Source organism: Microtus pennsylvanicus, chromosome 2, assembly GCF_037038515.1.
Source record: "Microtus pennsylvanicus isolate mMicPen1 chromosome 2, mMicPen1.hap1, whole genome shotgun sequence".
Lineage (NCBI taxonomy): Eukaryota > Metazoa > Chordata > Mammalia > Rodentia > Cricetidae > Microtus > Microtus pennsylvanicus.
Genome location: NC_134580.1, coordinates 143,558,189 through 143,578,167, shown reverse-complemented (window position 1 = coordinate 143,578,167; position 19,979 = coordinate 143,558,189). Strand labels below are relative to the sequence as shown.

The 19,979-nt window shown below is 47.1% G+C and overlaps 1 protein-coding gene across 3 annotated transcripts in view; it reads left to right on the top strand.

The window, feature by feature from the left end:
• Atp9a (ATPase phospholipid transporting 9A (putative)) overlaps positions 1 to 19,979 on the top strand; it is a 105,180-nt gene that overhangs the window by 5,380 nt on the left and 79,821 nt on the right. The window contains exon 1 of one of the 3 annotated variants that reach the window (XM_075963163.1): positions 4,100 to 4,357. The exons of the other annotated variants lie outside the window; for them this stretch is intronic. Within the exon in view, the coding sequence (XP_075819278.1) occupies positions 4,338 to 4,357 (20 nt within the window). The 5' untranslated portion in view covers positions 4,100 to 4,337. Of the gene's footprint in view, positions 1 to 4,099; positions 4,358 to 19,979 lie in introns of those variants that run through there. 3 annotated transcript variants of the gene reach the window in all.

The window sequence follows — 19,979 nt, the reverse complement described above, 5'->3', positions numbered from 1 at the left end:
CTGTATTCATGGGCTGGAGAGATGGCTCAGAGGTTAAGAGCATTGCCTGCTCTTCCAAAGGTCCTGAGTTCAATTCCCAGCAACCACATGGTGGCTCACAACCATCTGTAATGAGGTCTGGTGCCCTCTTCTGGCCTGCAAGCATACACACAGACAGAATATTGTATACATGATAAATAAATAAATAAATATTAAAAAAAAGAAAACTGTATTCATTCAAATACTGCCTGGCCCTTATCTCCAGCCCCTTATTGGCTAACTCTCACATATTAGTTTAACCCGTCTCCATTAATGTGTATTGCCACTTGACTGTGACTTACCAGCGTGGGTCTAACCAGTGTCCATCTTGGGCAGGAGAATCATGGCGTCTGCCACACTGCCGTTCTTCCCAGCATTCTGTTCTCTTTTCCGCGCCTATCTAAGTTTTGCCCTATCAAAGCCAAGGCAGTTTCTTTATTAAACCAATGAAAGCAACACAAATACAGAAGGACCTCCTACACCATTTTCTCTTTTCTGTTTATGTTCTGGGTATGAACTGGGTCAAAAAGAAGAGCTCATGATATAAGTATATGTGTATTTTATGTATGTGTGTGTAAGTGGAGACTGTGTTCATTTCCCGGCCACGCAGACCGCCTCCCCCCCCGAATAATCACACGGAAACTATATTAATTACATCACTGTAATTAAATAATTATTAGCTCAGGCTTCTCATACGTAATAACTCTCACATCTTAAATTAATCAATTTCTATTCATCTGTGTATTGCCATGAGGCTGAGACTTAACCGGGAAAGGTTCTGGCTGTGTCTTTCTCCTTTGGCAGCTACATGACGTCTCCTTGACTCTGCCTACTCTATATATCTCTGTTCAGATTTGCCACCTGGCTTTACTCTACTAAGCCATTGGCTAAAACAGCTTCTTTATTAACCAATGGTAATAAAATACAGCATACAGAGGGGAATCTCACATTGTGTGTGTGTGTGTGTGTGTATGTATATCTAACGCAGCATTTTTGTATTTGAAAAATTGAACAGCTGAGGACTGACTCACTGGTAGAATGTTTTCCTATCATATGGGGGGTGGGGCCTTGGGTTCAGTCCTAGCACCATATAAAACCAGATACGATGGAGAATGTCAGTAATCATAGTCCTCTGGGAGACAGAGGCAGGAGGTTAAATCCAAGGTTATCTTCAACTATTTAGTGAGTTCTAGATTAGGCCAGACTATAGGTTAAGATTCCTTGTCTCAGAAAATGGGTTTGGGTACATGTCTGCCACCTGAGTACTCAGAGAGTTCAGACAGGAGAATCAGAAGTTTGTCATCTCGTCTATATTGTAGGCTGGGCCATGTGAGACCCTTTTCAGAAAAGAAAGGGGGTGTGGTGGGGCTGGAGACATGGTGTAGAAGTTAAGGGTGTTGCTCTTTCAGAGGACCAGAGTTCAGTTTCCAGATGGCTCACAATGGCCTGTGATTGCGGCTCCCATGCCTCTGGCTTCCACAGACCCCTGCACTTGTGTGTGCATGTCCTCAGACGAATACACATACACACAATTAAAAATAAACACAAATATAAAAGCAAGCGAGGGAGTGCTGGCTAATTTTTATGTTAACATAAACTAGAGTTATCCGAGTGGAGGGAGCCTCAACTGAGAAAATGCCGCCATAAGATCCAGCTGTAAGATATTTTCTTAATGATTGAGGAAGTGGGCCCAGCCATTGTGGGTGATGCCATCCCTGAACTGGTGGTCCTGGGTTCTCTAAGAAAGGAGGCTGAGCAAGCATTCGTAGTAAGTCAGTAAGCAGCACCCCTCCATGACCTTTGCATCAGCTCCTGCTTCCAGGATCCTGCCCTATTGAGTTCCTTTGGTGATGATCTGGAAGTGTAAACCAAATAAACCCTTCCTCCCCAAGATGCTTTGATCATGATGTTTCATCACAACAGTAGAAACCCTAACTAAGACAGAGGGGCCAGTGAGATGGCTCAGGCACCTGCTGCCGAGCCTGAGCACCTGAGTTTGAGTCCTGTGACCCACGTGACAGACGGAGAGAACTGACTCCCGACTGCCCTATGACTTCCTCTTGTGCATGCACCTTGGTACAAATCAAATGCCTTTTCTCTTTCTTTTCTTTTTCTCAAGACAGGGTTTCTCTGTGTAGCTCTGGCATCCTGGAACTCACTCTGTAGATCAGGCTGACTTCCAACTCACAGAGATCCGCCTGCCTCTGTCTCCTGAGTGCTGGGATTAAAGGCTGCGCAACCACTGCCTGGCCAAATGCTTACTTTTGTAGGTTACTCTGGTCAAGGTGTTTGTCACAGCAACAGAAATGTAAGCAAGACAGTAATTTAGAGAAAAACTTTAATTTAAAATTAAATAAAAAAGAAAAAGATGCGTGTAGCTATCTTGTAACAAGGGGCCAGGAGTTGCTTGCTTGGGGTGGGAGGCCTTTAAAAGACGGATGGTGACTGTCTCTGAAACCATCAGGAATGCAGCATAGGTGCTGACTTTAGTTCCCATTAGACCCATTGTGGGCTCCGGACCTCTAGGGCCTAAGCGGGTAGGTTTGCATCATGTGAGCCACTCATGATGATACCTTGGAAGTTGACTGCAGCCACAAATTGAAGCCAAGAGAGTTTGGGCGCTCTCTCCGGGGCTGCCCATTCTTGTGGTGCTGCTGGTGTCTAGATGGGGCCTCTGCTGTGGGTGAGTGTTTCAGGGCGTCTGTAGGCCCAGGCTACTGGAGAGCAGAGAGATTCAAACCGCCTGTTTTCAGCTCACTGTGGTGGGGGTGACAAATGTTTATTTAAGACCCAAGAGGTGTCCTAAAGCAGCCTCGTTCACCAGCTCAGTGGCCTTGGATGTTTATGGAAAGGGTGGGTATTTATAGTCAAGGCAGAGGTGAGGTCTCAGACAACCCTGACCAGGGGAGAACTGTGGCCCAGCCTGCACGTGTCCAGAGGCCTTTGCACAGCTCTGTCCCTCGTTCCTCAGAGAGGAGTTTTTTCTGTGGGTTTTGTTTGGTTGTTTGTTTGAGATAGGTTCTCCGTAGCCCAGTTTGGTTTTGAGCTTGTTATGTAGCCAAGGATGGCCTTGAATTCCCAATTCTCCCATTGCTACGTTGAAACGCTGGGATTACAGGCATTCACCACGGGACCCCATTTAAGCTGTGCTGAGGCTAAAACTCAGGGACTTGTGCATGCTAGCCGAGCACTCTACCAGCTGAACCACACCCCCAGCATTGAGCTTGACACTTTTTAAAGACATAATGCATTTTAAAAACCGCTGTATTAAAACAAACAAACCCAAAGCTAAATAAAAGAGCCAGGCAGTGGTGGCACACACCTTTGATCCCAGCACTTGGGAGGCAGAGGCAGGCGGACCTCAGAGTTCGAGAACAGCCTGGTCTACAAAGTGAGTTCTAGAATAAAAATATCCATATTTAACTAGCTTAGTTATTTTTGCTGTTGTTGTTTGTTTTATGTTGTTTTGGTTTTGGGTCCTTCTTCCCTCCCTTTCTCCCTCCTCCCTCCCTCCTTCCCTTGTTCCTCCCCTTCCTTTTTCCCACCCACCAGGTAGCCCTGGCTGACCTGGAAATCACTATCAAGACCAAGCTGCCTCTGCCTCCCAGGTGCTTGGACTAAAGGTTGTAGGTGGGTACCACCCACGCAGAGGGTTTTTCTTTGTAAAGGTTTGTTTTCTTTTTAGGTGTGTGTGTGTGTGTGTGTGTGTGTGTGTGTGTGTGTGTGTGTGTGCGCGCGCGCGCGTGCGCGCGCGCGCATGCTCACATGTGCACAGGCACCTGCAGAGAAACCTTGGAGATGGAATTACAGGCTGTGGTGAGCCCAACACACTTGCCAATGCTCTCACTCTTTAACCACTGGGATGTCTCTCCAGTCAGTGTTTTGGCCTTTTTTTTTTTTTTTGAGACAGGGTCTCTTGTAGCCCAGGCTCGCCTCAAGCTGCAAAGCTCCTGAGTGTTGGGATTCCAGCTGGTAGCCGTCACACCCACAAAGTATTCAATACGCTCCTTTGTTCAGTGTCAAGAGGGGTGGCTGTCCTGCCCAGTGTTCAAGGGCGTGTTTGGGGAGGAGTCTGCTGCTGGGTGAGGTGCCGAGGAGCCACTGTCCCTTCCCGTGGCCTTCTCCCATTCCAGTGAAGTCTCTGCAAGGGCTCTGTGCGTTCTTAGGTACACACAGTGGGAAGAAGTCTTGGTGGTAGGCCATCAGGAAGTAATCTGGGTGCCCTCTGCCAGCTCCTCTTGTACCATCCGCTGCCAGTCACAGAGTCCTGCCCTCTGCCACTCGAGACCCGATGCGCCTGTCCCTGTGGAGACCAGAGGATGTGTGATTGCCAGCCCAGGTAGGGCCCTGGGGGAGGGGTAAGGGGACGTCCTTGGTGCCAGTCCCTAAGGAGAGGAGCCGCTGCAGCTTGACATTGACCTGAGCCACAGTTGCAAGGAGGCAGGTGCTGAGCAGCCTGGGTTTGGACCTTCAGCTGCTCTCAGAACTCCAAGTTCTCTTTGTGTCTATTGGAGCTCAGTCATGGGCAGGAAGTGCCTTCCACTCCAAGTGAAGTAGACTTTGGTGTTTGTGTGCTGTTTGTTTTGAAACAGGGTCTCCTCAGCCCTTGGGGGGGGGGGGGCGGGGTGAGATACACACTGTGGAGTCCAGGCTGGCCTTGAACTCAGAAATTCACCGGCCTCTGCTTCCCAAGTGCTAAGATTAAAGGCGTGTGCCACCACATTCAGCTTCGGTTTAGTTTTGAAAGAAAGAGTTTTAACCAGGCAGGTGGTGCACACCTATAATCCCAGCACTGAGGAGGTGGAGGCAGGAGGATCAGGAATTCTAGGCCAGCCTTGTCTATACAGTGAGTTTGAGGCTAGGCATGGCTACATAAGACCTTGTCTTAAAAAAGGATTGGTTATAACCAATGGAATATTTATGTATTTATGGAGTACTGCTAGTTTTTATTAACCAACGTCTGTTCCGTGATTTGTGTGGATTGATAAACTCAGTACAGATATGCAAAGACGGATCATGGGAAACCCTGAGCTATGCATGTGTTCCTCTGTCTTTGCCCAGCGACATTTGTTTTCCCTGTACTGGTGGCAGGAAGTCTCCTTTTACAATGTAAGTGAAAACAAGGGCCATTTGAAAGCAAGCTGGGAGGCTGTCCAGATGCTGGAGCCGTGGCTGGTGCTCAAGTGACAGGGCAGTGGCTCCACCAGACATGGAGTGTTCAGGGCCACAGGTCCTACAAGGATGCACAGAGACTAAAAGGCAGTGTGTTCTGCTGAAGGATCCACAGAAGTGTGATTGTGTGTGTGTGTGTGTGTGTGTGTGTGTGTGTGTCTGAGTCTGTGTGTGTGTGACAGAGAGACTGTGTGAGACAGTGCGTGTGTGAGACAGTGTGTGACTGTGTGTGAGACAGTGTGTGTGTGAGAGACTGAGACACTGTGTGTGACTGTGTGTGTGTCTGAGTCTGTGTGTGTGAGACAGAGTGTGTGTGTGAGAGACTGTGTGTGTGTATATGAAGAAAGTCAGAGACAAGAGACTCAGGTATCCTAGCCTCCAGTCTGGGATGTAGCCTGGGTAGTCTGAACTCCTGACGTCCTGCCTCCATGTGATTCCTGCATTACATTACAGGCGTGCATTCGCACGCCTGGTTTATTTGGTGCTAGGGATGCACCCCAGGGCTTCCAGCTTGACAGGCAGTTTACCACCTAAACGACATCCAGGCTGGGAATCTTTTATTTATTTAAAAGATTTTAATCTTCTGTATGTGTATGCCTGCGTGAGTTTACGTGTCACCGCCTGTGTGCAGGAGTCTTGGGAGGCTTGAACACAGCATCCGATCCCTCAGCTGGAGTGACGAGGAGGTTGTGAGCAGCCACGTGGGTGCTGGGATTGAACCCGAGTCCTCTGGGGTAGGAGGAAGTGCTCTGAACTCCTGAGCTGTTTTTCCAGCCCTATGCTGGGACTCTTAAAGTTGCCTTTATTTCTATCTTAACAGAATTGTAGGGATTTAAGAGGGGGGAACTGGAAGGGATGGCATCAGGGAGAGAGGCTTTCACCGAGACCTGGAAAGGTGGCCACTTAGGCGCAGAGCGTCTCTCTTGTCTCCAAGACCAGGCTTGGCTGCTCGCCCAGGAGGAAGCAGTGGTCTGGCAGCAGGTGGCCTGTGGGCAGGTTGTGGCGATGATGGATGAAGTCAGGCTTGGCCAGGGTGGACGGCTGCTTGCTCATCCTCAGGGAATGCGCGTTAGCATCCCAGGCTCTATCTCCAGGATGCTGGTACCATTCCACCCCTTCACTGTGATAGCCAACATTGCTTCCAGGCTTGGCTAAATGGCCCATAATGGGGCAGCATTTACCGGGATCATGTAGCAGGCCCTTTGAGTGGCCGGCCCTATTTCTATTGTTCTTTTAAAGTGCCTCATCCTGTCTTCAAATCAAACCTTGTGGACTCCCATCTGGACCATTGTTTTCCACAGTGAGATCAGCCTTTTAATTTAGAATCGGAAGGACTTTATTTTGCTCTGTTGTTACAGTGTTAGGCATTGAATTTAGCACCTGATCCACATAGGCCAACTCTGTGCCTCTAAACTGCACCCCCATGCCTCTTCTTCTGTCTTTTTTTTTTTTTTTTGGTTTTTTGTTTGTTTGTTTTTGTTTTTTGAGACAGGGTTTCTCTGTGTAGCCCTGGCTGTTCTGGAACTCACTCTATAGACCAGGCTTTCCCTGAACTTAGAGATCTGCCTGCCTCTGTCTCCCAAGTACTGGGACTAAAGGTGTGCGCCACCACTGCCTGGCCCCAGGCTTCTTACTTTTATTTTAACACAGAGTCTCTGGATTGTCTAGGCTTGCCTTAAGTTCAGTTTGTAGAAGAGGCTGACTTTGAACTTGTGATCCTTCTGCTTCAGCCTCCTGAGTAGCTGGGACGACAGTTCTGTGGCTACGGGTCTGGCTCCAGGGTGTGTTGAGCTGTTAGTAGGGTGTACTGAGAAGTGGTGTGGGCTATATTGTATTCTTCATCTCCATGTTCTCAAATAGAAACCCTAACTTAGAATGTGACCATATTTGGAAGGCTATCAAAGAAGTGATTTGATCTTAGATTCATGGCCTTCAGAATTGAGCAAAACACACTTATCATTTAATGTCTAAATTTACGATTCTTTCTTACAACACAGAAAAGTCACATAGGAACTACTAGCTGCAATGTTGGCAGAAGTTCTACCTCACTGTTATTAATAAAACTTTATTTTAAACGGATGCTGAGTTCAGTCCAGCTTTAAGAGCTTCCTATAAGTATGTTGCAGGGGCTAGTGAGATGGCTCAGCAGGTGAAAGGGCTTGCTGCCAAGCCTGATTGTTTTGAGTTTGATCCCCAGGACCCTTATGATGGGTGGAGAGAACTGACTTCCTCAGGTTGCCCTCCGACCACCCCCCTTAATGGTACCGTGTCCCTTTCTCCATCCCACGTAATATAATATGAAAAAGTAAGACATGTAACGTGTAAACATAAGTTTTCTGTCCACCAGCAGCTCCCAACTAACCACACAGAGGCTTACTAGTAATAAATGCTCAGCTGATTGCTTAGGCTTACTACTGACTAGCTCTTACAGCTTAACCCATATTTCTTATCTTTTCTCAGCCTTACATGCTCATCTTGTTTCTCTCCGAGTCTCCTGGCAACTCTGCCCATCTTCATCCCAGCACTGTCTCCCTGTCCTCAAGTTCCATCTAACTTCTTCTTGCCTAACTGTTGGTCATTTAGGTCTTTATTAAACCAATGAGAGCAGCACATCTTCACAGTGTATAAAAGGTCACTCCACAACAGTAATGGACTTCTGGTCATACTGCTTCAATCTCCTGGGGGCTGGAATTATAGACCTATGCCACCTTTCTGGTGCTGGAGTTGGAACCTAAGTCCTTGAGCATGCTGGGTCACTCTTCTGACAAAACCACACCCTCAGTTCAGGCTAGAGACTCTCAGTGCCACCTAGGCTGACTTGGTCACATTAACAGTTCCACCTTCTCCAGAAGTGGTGTCTGTTTTCAGACTTAGTATTGATCTGGACCCCATGAGTGATGTTTATGCTAATGAAAGAGAAAGTATAGAATTTTTAAATGTTTATTCTCAACCTGATTTTTATTTTTTAATTGATGAAGCTACTTTATGTTCTGAGTGTCTTACATGTATGTCTGTGTACCACATGTGTGTAGTACTTACAAGGCCAGAGGAAGAAGGCAGATCCCCTTGGAAATGAAGTTATAGATGGTTATAAGCCATCATGTGGTGATGGGGGATTCCGCTCTGTACACTATGAATATGTTTTACTACCATTGGTCAACAAAAAGCTGCTTCAGCCAATAGCAGGGCAGAATATAGCCAGGCTGGAAGAGACAGAGAGAGCAGGCGGAATCAGGGAGACACCATGTAGTTGCTGAAGGAGAACGACATGCCAGAACTTTACCAGGAGGCCACAGCCTTGTAATGGCACACACATTAGTAGAAATGGGTTAATTCAAGATGCAAGAGTTAGCTAGAAATATCCCTAAGCTATTGGCCAAACAGTGTTGTAATTAATATAGTTTCTGTGTGATTATTTGTGTCCAGGCAGCTGGGATATGGATGCGGGTGCTACAATGTGGGTGCTACAAACTGATCCCTGGTCTTTGATGTGGGAAGTCCTTCTGTCTATGTGTTGCTTTTATTGGTTAATGAATATAGAAATTGCATTGGCCTGTGATAGGACAGAATAAAGCTAGGTGGGGAAAACTAAACTGAATGCTGGGAGAAATAAGGTGGAGTCAGAGAGATGCCATGTAGCCACCAGAGGGGACAGATGCCAGCTGCCAGCTGGAACCTTGCTGGTAGGCCACAAGCCTCATAAAATAATAGAAATGGGTTAATCAAAGATATAAGAGCTAGCTACCAATATGCTTAAGTGATTGGCCAAGCAGTGATTTAAATAATATAGTTTCCAAGCTGGGCGGTGGTGATGCACACCTTTAATTCTAGCACTTGGGAGGCAGAGGCAGGTGGATCTCTGTGAGTTCGAGGCTAGCCTGGTCTACAAGAGCCAGTTGCAGGACAGGCACCGAAGCTACAGAGAAACCTTGTCTCGAAAAAAACCAAAATAATCATAATCATAATTAATCATCATCATAATAATATAGTTTCTGTGTGATCATTTCAGGAGTCTGGGTGGATAGGAAACAGACAAGCAGCCTCCCTAAACAGATTGGCGCCCAAGGTGGGGTTCCATTTTGTGGGTTTTTTTAAAATATTTATTTATTTATTATGTATACAATATTTTGTCTGTGTGTATGCCTGCAGGCCAGAAGAGGGCACCAGACCTCATTACAGATGGTTGTGAGCCACCATGTGGTTGCTGGGAATTGAACTCAGGACCTTTGGAAGAACAGGCAATGCTCTTATCCTCTGAGCCATCTCTCCAGCCCTCCTCTGAGCCATCTCTCCAGCCCTCCATTTTGTTGACAGAGGTTTTTTTTCCCTCCTGGTGCCACAGTCATTCAGTCTCAAAGAAACACACAGAGGCCTACATTAATTATAAACTGATTGTTCTATTAGCTCAGGCTTTCTTATTAACTCTTTTTTTTTTTTTTGGTTTTTCGAGACAGGGTTTCTCTGTGGTTTTGGAGCCTGTCCTGGAACTAGCTCTTGTAGACCAGGCTGGTCTCGAACTCACAGAGATCCGCCTGCCTCTGCCTCCCAAGTGCTGGGATTAAAGGCGTGCGCCACCAACCACCCAGCTTCTTATATTTATTTTATTTATTTTTTTATGTATACAATATTCTGTCTGTGTGTATGCCTGCAGGCCAGAAGAGGGCACCAGACCTCTTTACAGATGGTTGTGAGCCACCATGTGGTTGCCGGGAATTGAACTCAGGACCATTGGAAGAGCAGGCAATGCTCTTAACCACTGAGCCATCTCTCCAGCCCACCACCCGGCTTCTTATTAACTCTTTTATCTTAAATTAGCCCATAATTCTTGTCTTTGTTAACCATGTGGCTTGGTACCTTTATCAGTGAGGCATTCTCATCTTGCTTCCTCTTGGTCTGGCTGGTGACTGCAAACTTAGCCTTTCCTCTTCCCAGAAGTCTCCTGTTCTTGTTGCCCTGCCAATACTTCCTGCCTGGCTACTGACCAATCAGCGTTTTATTAAAACAATACAAGTAACAAATCTTTACAGGGTATAAGACCATTGTCCCATAGCACTTAGAAGAGCAGCCAGTGATTTTAACTTTTGAGCATTTCTTCAGCCCTTATTCTCACCCTTTAAAAAAAAATTGACTTGGAATACACTTTAGATGTTTGTTTTTGTTTTATTTTGTTTTTCAAGGCAGGTTTTCTCTGTGTAGCCCTAGCTGTCCTGGGAATTCGCTCTGTAAAACAGGCTAGCCTCAGATTCAGAGGTATCACCTACCTGTTCCACCACCATGTGGCATACTTGAGCTTTTATATAATCAATGTTTAAATTTTGTTTTGCTTTGTTTTGAGGCAGGTTTTTTTTTTTTTTTTTTTTTTTTTTTGTATAGCCCTAGATGTTCTGAAACTTGCCTTGTAGACCAGGCTGGCCTCGAACTCACAGAGATGCATCTGCCTCTGTCTCCCAAGTGCTGGAATTAAAGGTGTGTGCCACCATGCTTGGCTCAGTCTTTAAATTAAAAAAACAAAACAAAACAAAACAAAAAATAGCTGGGCAGTAGTGGCACACACCTGTGGTCCCAGTACTAGGGAGGCAGAAACGGGTGGATCTCTGAGCTCAAGGCCAGTCTGGTCTGCAGAGTGAGTTCTAAGACAGACAGGGCCACACACACACACACACACACACACACACACACACACACACAAACCCTGTCTCAAAAAACAAAAACAGAGAAAACAGTCATAATCTCAGCACTTGGGAAGCAGAAGCAGTTGCTCTCTATGAGTTTAAGGCCAGCCAAATTTACATAGTAAGACCCTGTTTCAGGAACAAAACAGCAGCAAACATACTCATATCACATACTGCATACATGCCTCTTCATACACAGTGGAGTATTGGAGTAGCACTTGCCTCCCTAGCATGTGGGAGAGACTGGAGTCCAATATCACAAATAAATAAACAAATGCACCAAACTCAGGTAACAATAGCAACAAACATAATACAATTGAAATAGAGAGAGATGGGTGGCAGGGGCTGCCCATGGTGGCTGGTGATGAAGCCGCATTTCAGGTTTGATTACAAGACAGGGTCTTATTCCATTTTCCAGGCTGGATATGTAATTATGGTAATCCTCCTGCCTCAGCGTCCAGAGTATTGGAGATTACAGACATGAGCCACCATACCCTGCAGCAAATGCCTTTTTTTTTTCTTTGCTTTTAAGACAGTGTCTCACTGCGTAGCCCTGGCTGGCCTCAAACTTACAGCAGTCCTCCTGCCTCTGCCTCACATGGCTGGGGTTACGTACATGCATCATGCCTGGCACAAATAACATTTGAACGGCATTGTAGAGGCATGGCTCAGTGGTAGAGCATGTGCTTAGCCAAGAACCAAACTCGAGTTCCAGCCCCAGGGACAGAAAAGAAAAGAAAACAAACAAACAAAATGCCAGTGATTCTGGATTTTGGAAGCAGAATTTTGCATTTTCTCAGGTTGGTTACAGCTGTGGTTCTGAACTCTATGGTCCAAAGCACAGTGACAGCCGAGACAAAATGGGGGAAGTATTGAGGAGAAGGAAAGGCAGACCAGCCCAGTTCTCCCTGGTTCTGTACGCCATCGCAAAGAAGGCCAGCCAAGGTGTTCCAGTCTATTCCTTCTGCACATTCACCCGAAAGCCAACTGAAATTTATAGCATAGCACTAGTGTAAAAATAGTCCCGTGACTCATGCATTCATGCGCTCCGTAAATATTTACTGCACACCGATTCCATGGCTGCCTGCACCAGCGCTGGGGACACCAGAGGCAGGCTCCTGGAGGCAGCAGCTTGTGTGCACCGGGACACATCCCGTGGCTGGGGAAGCCTGGGATGGACTTGGCGTCTTGGTGTTGGCACCCCAGTCCTAGGTTGCCTGTAAGGCTTGTCCAGGGACTCACATGTATGTGGTCCTGCTGCTCGGTGCCCCAGGAAAATGAGGCTTGCAGTGCTCAGAGAACCAGCCTGAGGTCTCCCAGCGCTGTGTCCTGCAGCCAGCCGCCCAGGCTTCCCACCCACCCTATTTCCTTTCTCCTCTCCCCCTTTCCTTTCTTCCTTATTTCCCTACCCGCCACCCCACCCCCATCCTATAGCCCTTGTTTCCAGGCATCCAGGCAGGTTGCCAGCATCTTCTCAGAGGCCTGTGTCACAGATCGCAGACTGAGTCCACATCTGCCTGATGGCTGAGGTGCCCCCCTGGCGATCCCAGTTGCCGTTTCACAGCTATGGCATAACCGAGATTGCCAGCAGTTCTTACCCAATGCTGAGCCTTCGGAACATAGTCAGGGATGTCCCTCCTGAGTAGCAGTGGGTGTTAGGGAGAGAGTCTGTGGGACCAGGGCCTTGATAAGAAAGAGAGAGAAAGCCCTGCGTGGTGAAGCCACAGAGGAGCTGTGGGATCTTGAAGATCTACACTACACCTCAGAACTGTACTGAGAACCCCCAACTCCCTGACCCCAAGTAGTGTGTGTGCTTTAAAGCAGGGCTTCATGTAGCCCAGGCTGGCCTCACCTCGTCCTCATCTCACAGGTTCTTAGGTTACAGCTGTGGGTCACCTCATAGCCTCCCAGTGGGATTTTTAAATAGTAACTTTTTTTTCTTACTAAAGTGATAATATCTATTATGGAAAAATTAGTGATGTCATAGCTAAATTATTATCACTGTGAGTTGCTCAGGTCGGAATCCAGGGCTTTGGCATATGCCATGCCAGTGCTCCAGCTCATTAGAGCCATGTAAAGCTCAACCTTTAAAAAATCTGTGCGTGCACACAAGCGAGTGCACTTGTGTGTTCTGTGGAGGACTGGACTTGTGGCAGCTGTGCGCCGAGGCTGTGCTCAGTCACCACTGTCAGCGCTGTTGTTTCCCTCCAGTGGGAGTCTTTAGGGCGTGGCTAGTCAGTGTGTCAGTGTGTTTATTAGTGCAACTCATTTTTACTATTGTAAGTTATAGTGTTTGTTTGTTTGTTTGTTTGTTTGAGACAGGGTTTCTCTCTGTAGCCCTGAATGTCCTGGAACTTGCCCTGCAGACCAGGGTGGCCTTGAACTCATAGAGATCTGCCTGTGTCTGCCTCCTGAATACTGGGATTAATGGCCTGCACCACCACTGCTGAGTTGTAAATTATAGTTGTTATGTTGAAGATATCTTGATAAACTTTCCTTTATGTATTTTTGTTATTGTTTTTGATTTTTTGAGACAGGGATTTCTCTCTGTGTAGCCCTGACTGTCCTGGAACTCATTCTGGAGACCAGGCTGGCCTTGAACGCACAGAGATCTGCCTGCCTCTGCCTCCTGAGTGCTGGGATTTAAGGGGGTGCCACCACTGTCTGGCTTCCTTTATATATTTTTTAAATTAAATAAAAACCAAATATATGACCTGGGTGGTGGTGATATAATGTGGGATTCCCCTCTGTATGCTGTGATTACCATTAATGAATAAAGAATCTGCCTTGGCCTGTGATAGGGTAGAGTAGAGCTATGGGGGACGGGGGGGGGGGGGCGGGGAGAAACTAAACTGAATGCTGGGAGAAAGAAGGCTGAGTCAGAGAGACGCCATGTAGCCACTGCTAGGAACAGACATACCAGAACCTTGCCTACCACGTGGTGATGCACAGATGAATAGAAATGGGTTAAATAAAGTAGTAAGAGTTAGCCAGCCGGGCGGTGGTGGCGCACACCTTTAATCCCAGCACTTGGGAGGCAGAGGCAGGCGGATCTCTGTGGGTTTGAGACCAGCCTGGTCTACAAGAGCTAGTTCCAGGACAGGCTCCAAAGCTACAGAGAAACCCTGTCTCGAAAAACCAAAAAAAAAAAAAAAAAAAAGAGTTAGCCAATAAGAAGCTAAAGCTAATGGGCCAAGCAGTGATTTAAATAATATAGTTTCTGTGTGGTTATTTCAGGACTGAGCAGCCAGGAACAAACAAGTGGCCTTCCTCCAACAGTAGTATATGTCTTTAATCCCAGCACTCGGGAGGCAGAGGCAGGTGGATCTCTGTGAGTTCAAGGCTAGCCTGGTCTACAAAGCAAGTTCCAGGATAGGCTCCAAAGCTACAGAGAAACCCTGTCTCAAAAACAGACTATGTATGTATGTATGTATATATTAAATATGTTAGGTGTGGTGGTACATGCCTTTAATTCTGATACTCGGAAGACAGAGGCAGGCAGATCTCTGAGTTCAAGGCCAACCCAGACTTCATAGTGAGACCTTATCTAAATAAATAGATAAAAATGTTATTATTGTTGTTGTGGAGGCAGAGAGGATATGTACCACAGTGCTCATGTGGAGGTCAGGGGGCAGCTTTGTGGTATTGGTTCTCTCTTTCTACCTTCACGGGTTCTGGGACTGCACAAGTGTCAGGCTTCGTGGAAATGCCTCTACTTGCTAATCCATCTCAGAGAACCTTGTCTTTGGACAAGCGGATCTGTCCGTATTTTATGTGGGTTTCTGGAAGGTTCTGCAAAAGCTTGAATTTCCCCGTGTTTGAGCTGCCATTGATGTGAATGCACTGTAGACCTGTTGGGCGACCTTAACTTGTGGCTGGTTGACCTTAGAAGACTGACTGATCAACCGTTCAGTATGTGTTAGTTGAATGAGTACAACCAAGCTTTGTCTGATCTTTTTGAGATAGGGTTCCACTGTGTAGCCTAGGCTGGTCCCAAAGTCTCCATCAGGGATGGAGGTATTGGGTGACAGTTTGTCACCACAAGCTGGTTTGGATAAAAGGGCTGAGTGTGGTTATGTCTGGCTTGACTGGAAGGGGAGATTGTCGCATAGTTGGAAGACAGGGGCCAGTGTCCCTGGCAGTGCCAGTGATAGCCTTCTGCTTGCTGAAGGTGCCTGCACACTGACCTGGCCAAGTCCTGTCTGGCCTGACTCCTGGGTGCAGCCTCCCTGGGATTAGGTGTAGCATTTCTGTGGCCTTTATATTGTTTTGGAAGGTAGCAAGCAGCCAAAGATGACCTTGAACTCTGATCCTCCTGCCTCAGCCTCCCGGTGCTGGGGTTATGGGCATGCATGCAAGTACCTGACTGCAGGGCTTGGGCGACCTTTCCTATGGCCTTGCGAAGGCTTCTCTGTGCCAGGGCCCCGCCCATGGCACCACAGCGCTGTGACTGTGGCTTGCTGCTGGTCTCCATGGGAGCAGCAGAAGGAGGAGGAAAATTCATTGTGAGCTGGCCATTTCCCAAGGCCCAGCTGTCTTCAGAGACCACGCTTTCAAACAGGACTGTGTGGTTCAGTTTGGGCCACGCTGTTTATTCCATGACCTGGAACAAGTGAGTGCCTCTCTGAGAAGTGGCTGAGTTTACACCTCTAGGACTTGTTGTTGTTGGGAGTTTTATTTTACAAAAAAACAAAAAGGATTTTACTTGTTTTTATTTGCATGTGAGTGTTTCTCCTTCATGTACGCATGTGTACTGCATGCTTGGTGTCCAGGGAGGGCATGAGGGTGTGTCAGATCCCGAGAGGCTGGAGCTGCAGAAGGCTGGGGCAGTCTGACAGTGCTGCTGTTAGTCACTGAACTCTGGTCCCTAACAACTGCGCGAGCCTCTCTCCAGCCTGTTTGGTTTTCTGAGACTTGGTCTCACTATTATCATGTAGCTCTAGCTGGCCTGGAACTCACAGAGATCCCCCTGCCTCTGCCTCCTGGGTGTTAGGATTAAAGGCTTGTGTCACCACACTGGCTGTTCTGTGTGTTTTTGAGACATGATTTCCCCATGAACGTGCAGTGATCCTCCTGCCTCAGCTTTCCTGGACTGGTATTACAAGCAGCTGCTCGTAGCTGTGAAGAAGGAATGGGTGATTGTGTGTGTCATTCGTGGACCTTGACACTTGGCACCGTGGATATATAGGAGTAGTATTATACTGTGGGGGAGGTGGGTGCTGGTGGGTCAGGACCGCTGCGGGGAGCCTGGTGTGTGCCCAGCCCCTATCCTTAGGTTCCTTCCGAAGCTGCCAGTTTGGGAGCTTGGAGGTGGTGCTTTGAAGTGGGGTGGCATGGCAAAGCTCTGGACCATAGCCTATCTTTGTCCTTCCCATTTTAGATTTTATGGGAAATAGTTTCTCATGGGCAAGAAGGATTGGCTGGAAGCTGTGTACAGTGGCTTAAAGGCTGGAGGGTTCATCAGTATGCATGGAGCGTGCATATTCTAAATTTATAGACTATGCTTTTTTTTTTTTTTCTCGAGACAGGGTTTCTCTGTGGTTTTGGAGCCTGTCCTGGAACTAGCTCTTGTAGACCAGGCTGGTCTCGAACTCACAGAGATCCGCCTGCCTCTGCCTCTGCCTCTGAGTGCTGGGATTAAAGGAGTGTGCCACCACCGCCCGGCAGACTATGCTTTTTTAAAATGTTTTTTTGAGATACGATTTTTCTGTGTAGCCTTGGCTGTCCTGGAACTCACTCTGTAGACCCTGCTGGCCTGACGTGTGCCACCACCGCCCGCTTTAGACTATGTTTTTGTTGACGGCTTTGGTATTCATGGTAAATGGATTTCTTTTTTGTTGTTTTGTTTTGAGGCAGGGTCTCGACTAGCCTTGAACTTACTCTGTTGCCTAGGCTAGCCTTGAACTCTTGATTCTCTTGACTCTACTGCCCGTCTGCTGGGAGGCGGGCTTGCCCTGCCACCCTTGGCTGTTGCTGGCACTTTCTTTTTTTTGTTGTTGTTTGTTTTTGTTTTTCGAGACAGGGTTTCTTGTGGCTTTGGAGCCTGTCCTGGAACATGCGCCACCACTGCCCAGCTTGTTGCTGGCACTTTCTAGGTTTCCGTTGTGCCTAGTACTGGTTGTGGGCAGTATACAACCTATGACCAAATGGCCTAGATCAAGGGGGAAGTACAGGCAGGAGGGACTGCTCAATGCCCGGGGCAAGTTAATCATCAATACAGACAGGACAGATGTACTTGGTACCCGTCATGGTGGGAGTGAATGACTGGGAGCCTATGGTGAGATTTATTTTGCAATGTTAAGAACAGAACCTAGCCCTTTTTTGTCTCCCTCTTGAAGATGCAGCTTCTGTCTCTCCACTTCTCCCCTTTCCCCCTTCTCACTCTCTCCCCCCTCTCTGTTCTCCCCTTCTCCCTTTCCCCTCCATAACCCACTAAATAAATACCCAACCTCACTCTGAAAAAAAAAGAACAGGACCTAGAAACCCATACATGTCATGCAAGAGCTCTGCCACTGAGATGCCCCCAGCTTCTTATTTATTTTTATTTATTTATTTTTTTGGTTTTTCAAGACAGGGTTTCTCTGTGGCTTTGGAGCCTGTCCTGGAACTAGCTCTGTAGACCAGGCTGGTCTCGAACTCACAGAGATCCGCCTGCCTCTGCCTCCCGAGTGCTGGGATTAAAGGCGTGCGCCACCATCGCCTGGCTCTTATTTATTTTTAAATTAATTCATTTTTAAAATAAATCACTTATTTTTATATGATAAACATTGACTAGCTGCGAGTTCACACAAATGTACAGATGTGTGTGTGCACTGTGGTTTAATGCTCCTATCAGCCCTCGTTACTCTGCTTCTGTGTTATTTTAGAAAACACTGATCATTTGCTAAGAACCACATATATTTTTGCATATACATATAAATATATAGATGCACATACAGTTTCCTTGCTGTTCTGAGCTTAGAACTCCTGTCTTGCATACACTGGATGGTGCTCTGCCATTGGGTCGCACCCCCAGCCCCACAGCAGGATGACCTTTTGTTTTGTTTTATGACAAGGTCTCTATGTAGCCTTGACTGGCCTGGAACCTGCTGTGTAGACCAGGCTGGCCTCAAACTCAGAGATTCTTTTGCCTCTGCCTCCCAAGTGCTGGGATTAAAGATGTGCACTACCCTGCCTGGCTCAGCTTTTATTCTTTTTTGTTTTTCAAGACAGAGTTTCTTAGTAGCTTTGGAGTCTGTTCTGAAACTCGCTCTGTAGACCAGGCTGGCCTCAAACTCACAGAGATCCGCCTGTCTCTGCCTCTCGAGTGCTGGGATTAAAGGTGTGCGCCACCACTGCCTGGCCCAGCTTTATTTTTTAAATAGGTCTGCATGCGCGTGTGTGTTGGAGGGAGGGAGGAAGAGAAAGAGACCACTGATTCAGGAGGAGACCAGAAAAAGGCAGTGAACCCCTGGAGCTGAGTCAGAGGCCATCATGAGCTGTCCAGTGTTCTGGGAACTGAACTTGGGTCTTCTGTGAGAAAAGCACACACTTCTAACAGCTGGACCATCTCTCTAGTCCCTAAATTTTACTGTTATGGTGATGATGATGTTTGTGCCATGGCGTGCATGTGCAGGCTGGAGCACCACCTTTGGGAGTCAGTCCTTCCTCCCTGGTGGCTTCCAAGGTTTTCAGCTTCAGCTTCAACTGCTGCTTTTTACCTGCTGACCTGTCTTGCTGGTTGCTGGCTTTACGTTTTAATCTGGTTGAAAGCTGTTTTCAGAAAATGACAAAGTTGTTTTATTAAAATTTTTTTTTCAGTTGTGAAGCATAGCTATAAGATATTCGGCCTCGAGAGAAGGAAGGCCCAGAGGTTTAGAGCACTGGTTGCTCTTGAGGGTCTGAGTTGATTCCCAGCAACCACACGACAGTTCACAAGCACTTGTAACCTTCCTTCTAGGGGATCCAGGGCCCTCTCTGGCTTTTGCTGGCATCAGGTACACACACACACACACACACACACACACACACACACACACACACACACACATACAGTGCTTTTACATACATGTAGGTAAACAGAAAATGCACACATGTAACATAAGTCTCAGGAAGAAAGACTTTCCATAGTCAGACCTGGTAGTGCAGAGCTTTAGTCCAGACACTCAGGAGGCAGAGGCAGGGGGATTTCTGTGAGTTTGAGGCCAGCCTGGTCTACATAGTAAGTCTAGACCAGCCAGGGCTACATAGTGATCCTGTTTCCAGCAAACAAACACACAACAAGGAAAACTTATGACTAATTGAATTCCTGTTATGTGCTAAGTACTCTCCTATACCATGGACATAACTCCAAATTCTTAAGCATGACAGGACTTCTCTTTAACAAAGGCCAGCTGGAATCAGAGATGGGAGCCCAAAGCCACACCATTATTGTCTACCTGGGCTGGAGTTGGCACTTGGGTGTGTTTGCCTTGAAACCTTACTCCGCTCATAGGACCCAGGCGCTGTGGAATTGTGTCTATCCTTCAGCTTCTTGTTTTTTTTTTTGTTGTTGTTTTTGTTTTTTTCTGAGACAGGGTTTCTCTGTAGCTTTGGAACCTGTCCTGGAACTCCCTTTGTAGACCAACCAGGCTGACCTCAAACTCACAGAGATCCACCTGTCTTTGTTTCCCAAGTGCTGGGATTAAAGCCATGTGCTATCACCACCTGGCCAGCTTCTCATTCTTAAAAGGCTCCCATCTGCTAGTCTATCTAGAATGTGGAATAGAAGGTTTTGTTTGTTATTATTTATTTATTTACTTATTTATTTATTTTTGCCTGGTGGTAGTGGTCCTTGCCTTTAATCCCAGCACTCAGGAGGCGAGGGCAGGCAGATCCCTGAGTTCAAGGCCAGCCTGGTCTGCAAACTGAGTTCCAGAACAGCCAGGACTGTTAAACAGAGAAACCCTGTCTTGAAAAAAATTTTTGTTGTGGTTGTGGTTTGTCAGGTGGCTTTCCCTTGGGTTTAAAGAGCACCCCAGCAGGGCTGGGATGTAGCATTGTCCAGGGAGTTCTTGTGTAGCCATGAGGCCCCACATTGGATCGGCAGTACAACATAGACTGGGGGTGGTGGCACACGTTAATCATCTCAAGCACTTG